Here is a 12,201-nt window from a genome sequence, read left to right on the forward strand (position 1 = left end):
TTAGACTGATTACTCAGAGGATAAACACAGAAGTAGATTGCCTGTTTTTGCCTCTGTATCACGAAAGGGAGTAAGATTTATATGTGTGAAGCACTGTTTGATTCAACATCATTTTTGTACTGAAAACTGTTTCTGTTTTTGACTTTTTTAAGGGGCTGGGAACCCAAATTGTAAAGTTGCAATTGTAATGGGCAGAACCAAAAACTCCTCAGCGTCCAGGTAAGGATTCCCAGGAGTTCCAAAGAGTTACCTAAAACTTGTTCATTGGGGGAGTCACTGCTTGCAAAATGGTAAATATCATTAATTGCCTTATGAGTTGGATGTTCTTGTGAATTCCAGAGGAGTTTTAAACCTTTGCATGTGTCTGTTCAGAGTAAAAATGTTGCTGACCGAGTTCTGTTTTGCTGTCAGCTGCTGATGACTGAAGCCTCCCAACCTTTCCACTGTCACCAGCTTGCATCTGCATGCTTCCCCCTGTCCACTGCACTAGTTCTAGTGTTCCTGCAGATGTGGGATGAATTGTATCAGGGCATTTTATTTGGGTCCAATAAGTGTATCTTGGTCACATCGGTTTTAGTAGAAGGTATCTGCTAAATTTTTCACAAACTTATCTGTAGGTATACAAAGTTAAGTTTGAAATATGGGATGTTTGTTACCTGAAGCTGTGGGAGCAGAGAGCATTGCACATCCTTATCAGGCCCACTACTCCATTCCTGTGTGTATAAATATAATATTCCTCTCTTCTTGTTAAAAAACCCCATGTTGCTGAACTTTCAGAACTAAAGCAAACTAAAATTGCCTCTTACAAAAACTTATGCAAGTGATGAATATATCAGTCATGCTTCTGTGACTGATGCCATTAAAATCACACAGCTTTTAATACAAAATCAGTGGAACATTTGTATCACTAAGTTGGATTTTAGCTGAAATTCCCCTGATTATCTTAAGTTTTTAGGTTTAGCTTGGTTCAGTTGAGAAGTAAACAATAACAGGCTTAGAGCATAGGGGATGGTTTGTCTGGAGATTCCTTCCCTAAACCACAGGCAAGCCAAGATGATGATGATAACCATGTTTGGAGAACAAAAAAGAAAAGCATGGAGCAGAAAATGGACTGGTTGATACATAACTACTTGCACAGAAGTAGTAATTTTTGTCACTTAGAGTAATATGGCAGTAATATGTTTTTACTTGTTGACTGGTAATTCAAGGCAGCATACAGGGGTACTGTAATCTGCCTAGGTGAATGTCAATATTGGCTTTATGCCAGTGCTAAATGGAGGGCAGAAGATGAAGTAGAGGGAGGGGACAGAGGGGAGGCTCAGAGTTAACCATGACTTGGGTGTTTTGTCTTGGATCAGGTACAAGCAGCACAGTATGATCATTGTTCCCATGAACACTGCAGGGCTGAAGCTGATAAGACCCCTCTCAGTGTTTGGGTACCTGGGTAGGTGATAATATTTATCGGCTAGATGGGTATTAATTTTTAGCAATTTATTATTTGCAAGTAATACTAAAAAGTATTGTATATGAAATAAATTAGTAAAATGCATGTACAGAAAAAAGATTGGGAAGTGAAGGCCTGTATTTTTATCCTCCTTTGTTTTCCCCACTGCTGTGGTTTTTTTCTCTATTCCTGTAGATGAGATCCATGGAGGACATTTTGAGATACACTTTAATGATGTGCGAGTACCTGTGTCCAATATAATACTGGGTGAGTTTCAGTATTAGTTCCTTTTTTTATACATATAGCAATGAACTAAGTTTTATGAAATGGTGCTTTATTCTGTGAATCACCATAAGCTGTTGTAAACCGCTATGGTCAGGTGAGTCTGGGCCTCAGACACATAAACCATGTGAGAGGGAGCCCACTCTTCCCTTACCAGTCTACCTATTGCTTGAATGTAACTTGTTTAGAGCAGAAAGGTGACTGAAGGGAGCAGAGCAGCTGTGACTAACATGCAAAAATCACTTCCCGAGGCAAAGCAAAGCAGAAACTGTCAGTGGTGTTCTTTACCCAAAACCAGTTTTCATGGACTTTTACAAACTCTTAAAAAGAGTATTCTGCTGGAGTCTGTGGACATCTAAGCTTTCAAGCTTAGCAAAACTAGAAAAAAAAAAAAAAATAATGCTGTTTTTAGGTTTCTCTCTTCAGTAGCCCTAGGAAAACCTCAAGTTCTTCTCCTAAGTTTTCATACCAAATCTCACAGATGTATTTTTCAATTAAAGATTAACAACATTTAAATTAGATCAGGTAAATCAAACCCCTTCAGAAACCATCTTAGAGTGTACTGTGTGCTGTATTGTTAACAGTGTGTCACTACAGATCTAATGGGAGTAAAGAAGCAACAGTTCCGCAAAATGAACTTTTAAGCAGCTTGCTTCTAACTCTGGTGCTCTGAGGCCACATCTGGCTAGCACCACAGATCATTTCAAGGGGGAATCAAGGAGTCTCCTTGTGCCTGTTTTTCTTTCCAACCAGGTGAGGGCAGGGGGTTTGAGATAGCTCAAGGTCGCCTTGGTCCGGGCCGTATTCATCACTGCATGAGGTCCATTGGTGTGGCTGAAACCGCCTTACAGATAATGTGCCAGCGTGCAGCTCAGAGAGAGACTTTTGGGAAGAAGCTGTATCACCATGTAAGCATTGTGCCCTCTTGATCTCAATTCACATGGTCTAGATATTACCTTCTTTACCCCCATTGAACCATGTGGCTCCCATAATAGCCACTGCAATAATAGGTGTGCCCTAACCTTGAATTCCCATCCCTAATGTCTCAGGAGGCAAAATTAAAAAAAAAAACATTGCAAGGCTCCTATTTTTCACTTTTTTTTTTTTCCTTGCAATGGATTGGTTATCCTTTGTTGTGTTTGAATACAGATTTTGGCACCATGTTTTTCTTCTGTGGTTTCACTGATCAGTTTGGACAGGTATTTTTCCAGGAACACTGTTTCTGTCTGTAGTCTGAATTCATCATTTTTGTGTATCAGATTTGTCACCTAGACACTTCAGGCTCCAAATCTGACTAAAAATTTTATCTCCCTGATCAATTATTGGTACTTACAAAAGCACAGCGCTAAACTGTGGACAAGCTGAGATTTTTGGTCTCATTTTGTTCTGAAAATGAAATGCAAGTTTGTGAGAGAGAGCTCACTAGAGTAATAAAAAGAGTACAGTCTGCTTTTTATAGGAACCATCAGCCTTTAGTTCTTTGCCTATCAGATTTCAATTGTTCCTCAGTCTTATCCAACAGATAGGATGATTATCGGAAAAAACAAGTAAAGGCAATGGAAAGAGGAAACTGATTGAGTGTCTGGCACAGGTTATAGAAAACTGTTTGTACAGATCCAAAGGGAATAATCTTACATACCCATTTTCCAGTCATGTCATGGCCAAACTTCCATTCATCACCACAACCTAGAATTAGTAAGAGTTGGATGAGGTGTACGCTGTTTCTCGGAAGCTCATTAAACTAAAACATCTTTGATGAAACCACAGAGAAGAACTGGGGGTCAACTACACAGCCAGCCTAGGATCTTCACTGCTCTGGTGGGTGCAGCTAAGGAAGAGGTGAGGCTGTGGGCTGCTGGGTGTAACAGGCTGACTGTCACCACTGCCCATGTGGCCCTTAAGTTACACCCTGGGGAGCTGTCGGCAGAAGAATGTGTCTGAACACCTCTGCCCAGGTTCCGACCAACGTTGCTGCCATGCACTAAGCTGAGCCACCACTTTGCACTGAGGAGGCTGCTGCACATTTGGCTGTGCCTCCTGTGGCTACAACATTCACACTCCAGGCAACAGCGGGTGGCTGGGGCTGGCTCAGGCTCCAGACAGCTTTTGCACTGCCAAGCATCACATGAACGGGGGTTTTTTTGTGTTTTGTTTTTTTTCCTAATGTGATATGTGGGCTGCAGAAGGGAATGAGCTAAGAGAAGCAGAATGGGCTGCCAGGACCATAACCTCATTTGAATCAAGGGAGCTACTTATTTATCATCAATATGAAAAGACAGATAAAACAGGCACCACCCTGCAGCTGTTTGTCTGGGTGCACAACACACCACCACTGGTGCTTTGAAAAAAACCAAACCAATCCTCTGATTCTTCTCTTATCCCCACAGTTTTTGTGTACTGAGGCATGTTACACAGAGAGCTGGCTCTAAAGCCCAGCAGTAGGAAAAGACGAGCAGGGGGCAAAGGGCAGGCTTTGAAGGGCTTCAGGAACATGGCTGCCAGGCAGTGGCTGTGACCAGGAAATGAGAATGTGCCAAAATCTGCAGTTTTCCCCCTTCTTTCCTGCCAGAAAAAACCCTTTAATGTTCCTGAGCTGAATCAAGTGGGGTTTTGCTTTTCCTTTTTACCTCATATTAGCTGGCATGCATAAACTAACTTTAATTCACACAAAGGTGTTTCTAAATGACTGAACAGGCAGATGCTGAGGAACAGGGGCATCATCCTTAAGGCAGGGTTTCCCAGACACAGGAGGCAGCATTCCCTGGCTTTCTGCTTCTTGGCTTTGGTTTCTGCAGGAAGTTGTTGCCCACTGGATCGCTGAATGCCGCCTCAGCATAGAACAAGCTCGACTGCTAACACTAAAAACAGCCAGGAAGATTGACATGGTGGGCAACATAAAAGCAAGAAAAGAGGTAATTTTATTTTTCTTTCCACCCGCCTTGGGCTAAGACTTGAGTGTGCAACACCTGTGATTTACACTAGTTGAAATACAAGCTAAAAAATACGGTGAAACATTATCTTTCTAATCATAGAGCCCAACTTCAGGTTGAAAATAGATGGCCTTAAGATGGGTTTTTTGATTATCATGAGATTGGAATGTGTTCTCAGTTAAAAACTTTAAGATCATGCTGGTGAAGTATTTAAAAATCAAATAAGTTCACGTATTGTTCACTTGTTTCAACATAATGAGAGTTTTGTGTGACTGGAAACGGGCTTACCTTACCCAGGGAACAAGAACTCTGATCCAAAGAGGGAGAAACGTACTGAAATACCCATCTTCAGTGGAACTGTTAAATAAACATTTTCATTTCCTCATGAAATCATTGCTGATCATGTGAATTCTCTTCTAATTAATAGGTAGCCATGACCAAAGTGGTTGTGCCTCGAGCTGTGCTTAAAGTGATTGACTGTGCAATCCAAGTGTGTGGTGGAGCTGGAGTTTCCCAGGATTTTCCTTTGGCTTTTTTGTGAGTAAAATGGGACTGAGCTGCCGATTCTAAGCATTCTTTTAATGGTAATTTTATAATGCAAGTACCTGCTGTTGCACGCCAGGTAGCTCAAAATAACTGTCCCTATGACTTTAAGCTATAAAGTATGAACCAGTTGCATTTTTTTTATAGGTCAGTTCTGTAGTAATTGCAGTGTTTGTTTCACCCTTAAAAAAAAAAGAAAAAAGAAAAAAAAAAAAGCTGGCAATGGACCTCAAGTTGCTCTTATCAGCAGTGTAGAGTATCTGTTTCTAAAGCTCAGTGTTATCCCTTATGGCTTTGGGGGGGAAACAAGCCTTCAGAATTTCCAGCCCACACATCTCAGTAATTTTGCTGCAGTATCTCCCATGTGATAGCTCCTGTCAAAGATTGTTGTTAAAAGGATGGCTGCAGCAAAAATAGTGCTGAGAATTCCTGCTGCTGCACAGGCCTGGTGCTGTGGCAGGATGAGAGCTCTGCCCTTAATTCAGCTCTTCCACCACAGGTTTGCTTATACCCGGACCTTGCGCCTGGCAGACGGGCCCGATGAAGTTCATCTCTCAACAATTGCAAGGTGGGAACTGCTTGATCAGTCCAAGCAGCTCAGTGCAAAAATGTAATGCCAGCATAAAGCCCCTCTCACATGGATGGAAGATTTAGGAGTTTGTTCAGTGCAATAATAATGTTTCATTTAAAACGGAATTAAAAAACCAAACACTTGATTCTAGCTTGAAGAAATACATATTCTCTCACTCTTTACTTGTAATTATTACAATTAATTACCAGAGGCTTGCTTTTAAAACTTGGCAGAATGCCATGTAAATACCAGAATTTGGATTCTTTGTAACACTAAATAAAATCTATTTTCTAACAGGCCTGAAGTGCTTTCTTTGCTGAGTCAAAGCCCTCTTTATCCTTGTATTATATACAACTAAGTTCTGATTCAGCAGTTTCACCCAGTTTAGTTTATTGCAAATTATGATAACTTAAGTTATTGATTAAATGACAGGTTAATGCCTTTCTTTTCATTTCCAAAGAGCAGCCTCAATCCAAGCCTCTCTTCTTCCCTGTTCCTGCTCTCAGCTGCCTTCCTTTTCACTCAGTCTGCACTCAGTCCTTTTCCCACCTCCTCTCAAGAGAGGCTGCAGCAGCAGAGGAGGCAGGGGACAGGGGGCAACTGTGTGGCTGCTGCCCCTGGCTGCTTACTCATCTGCATTGTTTCTCCAAACACATCTCCTCCCAGGTGCCTCTCATCTTCCATTGCATCCTTCTTGTTGTGTCTCTCAAGCCTCCTCTCCTCCTGGCCTCAGCTGTTCCCACCCTTTCTTAAATACAGCTAAATACATCTAAACACAGGTGGCACCATCCCCTGTGAGGAGCTAAAGTTTTGGCTGGAACAAGCAGTGGCCCAGCAGAGTTCACAGCCTCCTTGGCTGCCAAAACAGGCTCTGCCATTTATGCCCAACTCCTGGCATTTACTTCCTGAAGTTCTCAAAGGTCAGAGTTCCAATCTGCTTCTCTAACAATATTCTGATGTTAATTACTGACAAGAGAACTTGTTTGTAGAGTAGCAGAACCAAGCAGGTAACAGCACACTGCACTGTTGGTAGTTCTGCTTCCTAAGCAAGTAGGACAGTTGCTTGACAAAGTACACAGGGTTGTAAACCTGAAGGTTGTTCCAGCAACCTGTCTGATGAGGTCAGGCAGGGTGGTAGAGTTTCAGAGTGCTTAGAACTGGAAGCTTTTTGCAAGTAGGTTTCTTAGCTCCTATCACTTCATTATCCCTAAAACCAAGATTTTAATCTCATTTGAGAAAACACTACTTACTGTATTTCTGTCCATCTTAGTTTCCTCGGGCCTCCTGTAAGGAATGTTTCCTAGGAAGTTAAGAATGTAAGAAAGCAGCTGAAGTGCATTTCAAATACAAAACAACCTGCACTATTCCACTGCGTGTGGTTTAGCAGTTCTGCTCCAACCTGTCAAAACCTGCAAGTGTTTTTCCAAGCAAGAATGCCCAGGAACCCTACTTAGCCACACTGAAATTAAGGTATCTGACCCCTCTTGTTTCCCACACCTTCAAAGAACAGCAGTATTGGAACACCACCTTTCTCTCATTAACAAGGCTCTTAATTCCCTTTATTTTAAAATTTTATGTACATATGAATGATCTGTATAATGTACACTCAATATAGAAAGTTTTTATATACTGGATAATGTATAGAACATTTCACAATTACACTAATTTCTTACATAACATGTCAACTTTAAGTTTTTTTGCTGAAGCTTTGTCAATTTGGTCAAGCCAGTTAAATATATGAATGTCTAATGCTGTTTGATCTCAGGAAGAAGATAATGTTAATGATTAAGGACATCAGTGAACTGGTGCAGGGACAAACCCTTTGCAAGTCATGTTCAATGGGAGTGATCACATCAGACTGGGAAAAGAAGGGATGTCCTCCTCTGTGGGGAGGGAGGGGGGTCAGTGAGGTCAAAGTGATTTTAGCTCAGTTCCTCTAGACTGTAGCTCAACTCCAGTCATGCTAATTCATAAAATACAAAAACTAGGAAAGTTTGATTCACAGTCTTGTAAACAAATATAAAGGAACAAAATGTGCTTACGTACAACAAGAAAAAATTCTCGTGTACTCATTTCAACTGATCCACAGAGTGCTTTTCTTGTGTTACAGTGTGATAGTTAGAATCACTGACTTTTTCTAAAAAAAACCAAACAAAAACAGTCATAGAAAAAGGAATAACACTGTCACTTAAACACTTGGAAAGGCAGTAAGTTCACTTCAACGTGTTGGAGGAAAGTGCTGTTCCTCATCACTGGCCAGGCTGCCTGCCTTTCTGTCTCTTTCACAAGAATTCCCGGTCCTTAGCTGACATCTCCCACTTCGTTGTCTACCGGGGGTGGTACGCTGGGCATTACAGATGAGGTTGTCCCTGCAGTAAGGTAACCGGCAACTCCAGGGCCTTGGGGGGAAAAGAAAATATTGGAGATGAGTTTTGAATCTGAAGAGCACCCGAGCAGCTTTATTCCCTCTGGCAACACTCAAATACATCATCCAAATCAACCAGACACTTTAAACATCTAGGAGTTTCCATTTAGAGTCTGAGGAATCTAGGAACACCAGGAATTAAGGCATCTCAGCCCACTAAGTTCACTTGTGGAGGCCATTCTCAGACTTGCTCACCATTTTTTTTATTCTGATGTGCCAAGTATATTACAAGAGGTCCCCAACCACCATCATCCATCTCGCCTTCCACCACAGAAGCAGCAGGAAAGAGGAGGTGCCCTTCCTTTGCTAAGGAAAGGGCCTGCTGCAGAGTGAGGCAAGTTCAGGCACGCATTCCACTACTGGGCTCCATGTTTATGCTTTTAGTCTTGCAAAGGTTTTCCCAGACACATATTTAAAAGAAATGACATCAGCTGCCCTGGGAACAAGCAGAACTGCCTTATGCTTGTCTAGGCAGTTCTTTGTGCCTTCAGTTAGAAAAAGGAATGGCATTCTTGGGATGTACAAACTCTGGTATCAGAGAAGCCCTGATCATTAATAAATTAATAACCTATGTATATATAATCAATTAATAAATCTGTGTCAATTATTATAAGGGCAGTCAGTTTTGTACTGCAAACAAAGCTGCTTCAAAGTTTTGGAGTTTAAAATTTAGTCATATAGAAACTTTCAACAATGCAACAGAAACTCAAGTTACAGCATGAAGTGTTTCAGCAGCAGCTCTTACCAGATTAATGACTCTGGAAAACTGCCAACCTGCAACATCTTCCTGAATCAATACAGTAATAAATTTGGTATTAGACCTTCAAGCCCTCAATGCTACATGGTTTGTTCTGCTGGATCCTTTACTCCCCACAGGCCCTTAAGTCACCTTCACTAATCTTCCTAAGTTTACTACATCTTCATGCCACCCCCTCCCTTCTGACACTACAGCCTGGAGTGTGACACTAGAGCCTAGTTTGCCTCCTTGCAAACCATCCTACAAGTGCAAGCAGGAGAGCAAAGCAAGCAATGCCTTGTGTAAAAAAAGAATAATAATTAAAAAAAAACCCAAAACACCCAAAACCAAGCCAAAACAGAAAAACACACACAAAAAAACCCCCAAACAAACAAACAAATAAAAACCAAACCAAAAAACCAAAACCCAACAAAACAAAACCAAAACTCAAAAAAAATGCCTGGATTCAGAAGGGGAATTCTGTTTGCCAGCCCATCAGTGGCACCTGCCAAAAGCTAGACCCACTTCGCAAAAATTCCACTAGTTCTCTTGTCCCTCAAAGTTTTCCATTATGGAGGATTCCTAACATACTTCAGAAGTTTAGTAGTTCCAGCCAGTATCATTCACTGCAGTTGTTAGTTTCCTGCTGCTGTGTGCTTGAAGGAGGCAAAGGTTATCGGTGTTTTGGGCTTTGGAACCACCCGTTTGTTACAGTCCTAGGACATGCATCTGTTCCTTGGAATGCAGTGAGTGCAGCGTGCATTTTGCAAGATGGTATCTACCTGCTTTAGAGAGCTACACAGAAGTTAGCAAGCTGCCTGGCAGAGCACATCTAAAGCCCACTTCTCAGGTGAAGGGGACTGCTGCCAGTTAGAAGGGAAGGAGAAGAGACACCTGAGGGAAGAAAAATAAGCAAGGGAAGTTTCAAGGGAAGTGCAAATAGCAAAGCAATTTGAAGCAAGACATAAGGCAGAATACAAGGTAAGGCAGGTTAAAGATAAAGCTTGTAGTTTGGTTTCCATCTACACTTCGCATTGGTATAGCACTTTCAGTCTACATTTGCAAGCACTTCAACACTGGTCAGTTTAAATGCATCACAGGCCTTAAGGCAACTGGATAGCTACATTGCTCCCAGTCTCAAGCCTTACCTCGTCTGGTATAGTTTCAGTTCTTAGCCAGTAATCAGCCAGCTTTCACTTCCTATTTTTAATTTACAGTCTTTATGAAATACCAAGTAAATTCAGTACCAACTGAACCAAGTGCTTAAGTGTTCTTTGGCAAAGTGGCATTAAACGGTGCAGTAAACAGAAAACTCTCATTCATAGCTAGGGCAAAGAGTCTTTACTATGTGGAAAAATGCATCGAGTGCTGCAATGCACCTACTCTCAAAATATTAAGCATCTATTTCTAGAATGTCTATTTTGTGACTTAAGAGGCTGGCTCTTGCTTTATTTTCCCAAAATATATGCTGGTATCTTGCAAGAAAAACTATACTGACTGTACAGCCATCTGATGTAGACCTTGTTACTTCAGCTACACTCAAAAACTTTAATGAAGATTCCTGTATCAGGTTAGATGAGAAAGTTCCATGCAGCACATGAAAGTGTCCACACTGATTTGTCACAAAGAACTTTACTTCGGATGCTAAATGATTTTTAAGACCAAATGATTTTTTTCAGCTGATGGCTACTGAGGAGTCAGAGATTTGTATCAAGTGCTGCTTTAGAGGAAGTTTGCTACAATGTCCTTATATAAATTACAGATATAGCAGATTATCCCTGAGATGAATAAGTTTTGGACTGTGATGCAGCAGAATGTAGTCACTAAAGATGTGTCTATGAAGTGGTACACCCGAGTGAAGGAAGAACCAGAATTTGATTTGCTATGGATTCTATGATTATATCCATGCCATGCCATTACCAGCAAGGAAGTTCACATCAGTTGCCATCCGTTGTGTGCTCACAGCAAGACTGCTCTTCTGCACTGCTGGTGGGACTGAGGTGGCACCCTGGGGTTCAGAAGTGGTGGCACCAGCAAGGGTCTCACCCAGGGTGCACCACAGCTGTGTATTTGTATATACCACAAGCTCCAGAATCAGACACAAGGCCATTCCCACCAGAGAAAGGCCCTGCCAGTGCACTGAGTGTGATGGGAACAAGGCTTCACCCTCTGAGCTGTCACCACTAGAACTGCCCCAATACCACAACTTCATGCCTAGCACTAAAGCAGCATAATTCACGTGGCACAACTAATAGACAGTCCAAGTGATTTTGGAGAATGTTTAGTTCTCCCCCAACCTTGGAAAACCATTCTTCCTACAACTAAACTACACTGATCCTGAGAAAGCATGGAAAGGTCCTGTAATTCTTTAGTTCTATCTCTGCTTCATCACTACAGGCTACCTGCATGACTTGCCAGTGCCTAGATTCCATTGCTCTGATATTTTTAGAAGTAGGTGCAGCAAAGACTATCCAGAGAAGGAAATTCCCAGTCACAAAAGAAAGTTTGGCTTTTTATAAATGTTTTTGAAACTTACTCTATTTTTACAGCATCGAATTTTCAGGTCAACTGGTATCAGGAGACCCGAGGATAAACATTATCTCCAAAGTCTGATAACTAAGTAACAGTTCAATACGCTCCAGGATATAAATAGGAAAGGGTAACCAACCTGTGAGGTATCCTGCTGTTTGAGTCTCAGAAATGAACAAGTCATGTTTCTGATCCTTGAAGGCACTCCACACAGAAGAACGAGACAGAATTTCATTTACCTACATTATTTGAAGAGATTAACACAGTGAGCAAGTGAAGTAATGTCCATGGATAAAAACCCCCTCATATTCTAGAACCAAACTAATCTGGAGCCATTACCAAATAAAGCCTGGCAGTAGCCTGGGCTGCAATATATAATCACACATTTTCAAGGAGACTGTAGCAATCTACTTCTCCGTTTGAATTGTGCAGCTGAACACATAATGCAGAAGGCTTATATAGAAAAGTTATTTAGCAGCTTGACTTTCTTCCTCATTTCTCAGGCAACAAGGAAAAGCAGCCCTGCAAGCAGCCACTTGCCATGCATCTAGAGCTGGGGCCGAACAGGACTTTTCCTGTACTATAGCAAATTAGATCTTTCCTCACAGTTGGCCCTATCCTCCATTTCCCTCCCTTTGAGGAAGCTTTCAACAAGGGTAAGAAAAAGGCACTGAGAACGACCACAGCTACTGGGACAAAGTTTACCAACTAGTACATACACCTGTAACACCAATGCAGTTG

At 41.6% G+C, this 12,201-nt stretch overlaps 2 protein-coding genes across 4 annotated transcripts in view; one reads left to right on the forward strand and one right to left on the reverse strand.

Moving 5' to 3' along the window:
• Positions 1-6,070, forward strand: part of ACAD11 (acyl-CoA dehydrogenase family member 11) — a 30,091-nt gene extending 24,021 nt beyond the window's left edge. The window contains exons 14-20 of one of the 2 annotated variants that reach the window (XM_030444129.1): positions 153-219; positions 1,359-1,444; positions 1,640-1,711; positions 2,480-2,634; positions 4,522-4,638; positions 5,084-5,193; positions 5,699-6,070. In XM_030444129.1, the coding sequence (XP_030299989.1) occupies positions 153-219; positions 1,359-1,444; positions 1,640-1,711; positions 2,480-2,634; positions 4,522-4,638; positions 5,084-5,193; positions 5,699-5,813 (722 nt within the window). In that variant the 3' untranslated portion in view covers positions 5,814-6,070. The remainder of the gene's footprint in view (positions 1-152; positions 220-1,358; positions 1,445-1,639; positions 1,712-2,479; positions 2,635-4,521; positions 4,639-5,083; positions 5,194-5,698) is intronic. The other variant, XM_030444130.1, reaches the window with a different exon arrangement.
• Positions 6,071-7,302: 1,232 nt separating this feature from the next.
• The window catches only part of DNAJC13 (DnaJ heat shock protein family (Hsp40) member C13), a 54,527-nt gene continuing 49,628 nt past the window's right edge, over positions 7,303-12,201 (reverse strand). For both annotated transcript variants that reach the window (XM_030444564.1, XM_030444565.1), the window contains exons 56-57: positions 11,600-11,699; positions 7,303-8,169 (exon numbers count right to left, since the gene is read on the reverse strand). In XM_030444564.1, coding sequence (XP_030300424.1) covers positions 8,072-8,169; positions 11,600-11,699 — 198 coding nt within the window. In that variant the 3' untranslated portion in view covers positions 7,303-8,071. The remainder of the gene's footprint in view (positions 8,170-11,599; positions 11,700-12,201) is intronic.

The sequence above is a fragment of the Calypte anna genome, chromosome 2 (assembly GCF_003957555.1).
Source record: "Calypte anna isolate BGI_N300 chromosome 2, bCalAnn1_v1.p, whole genome shotgun sequence".
Lineage (NCBI taxonomy): Eukaryota > Metazoa > Chordata > Aves > Apodiformes > Trochilidae > Calypte > Calypte anna.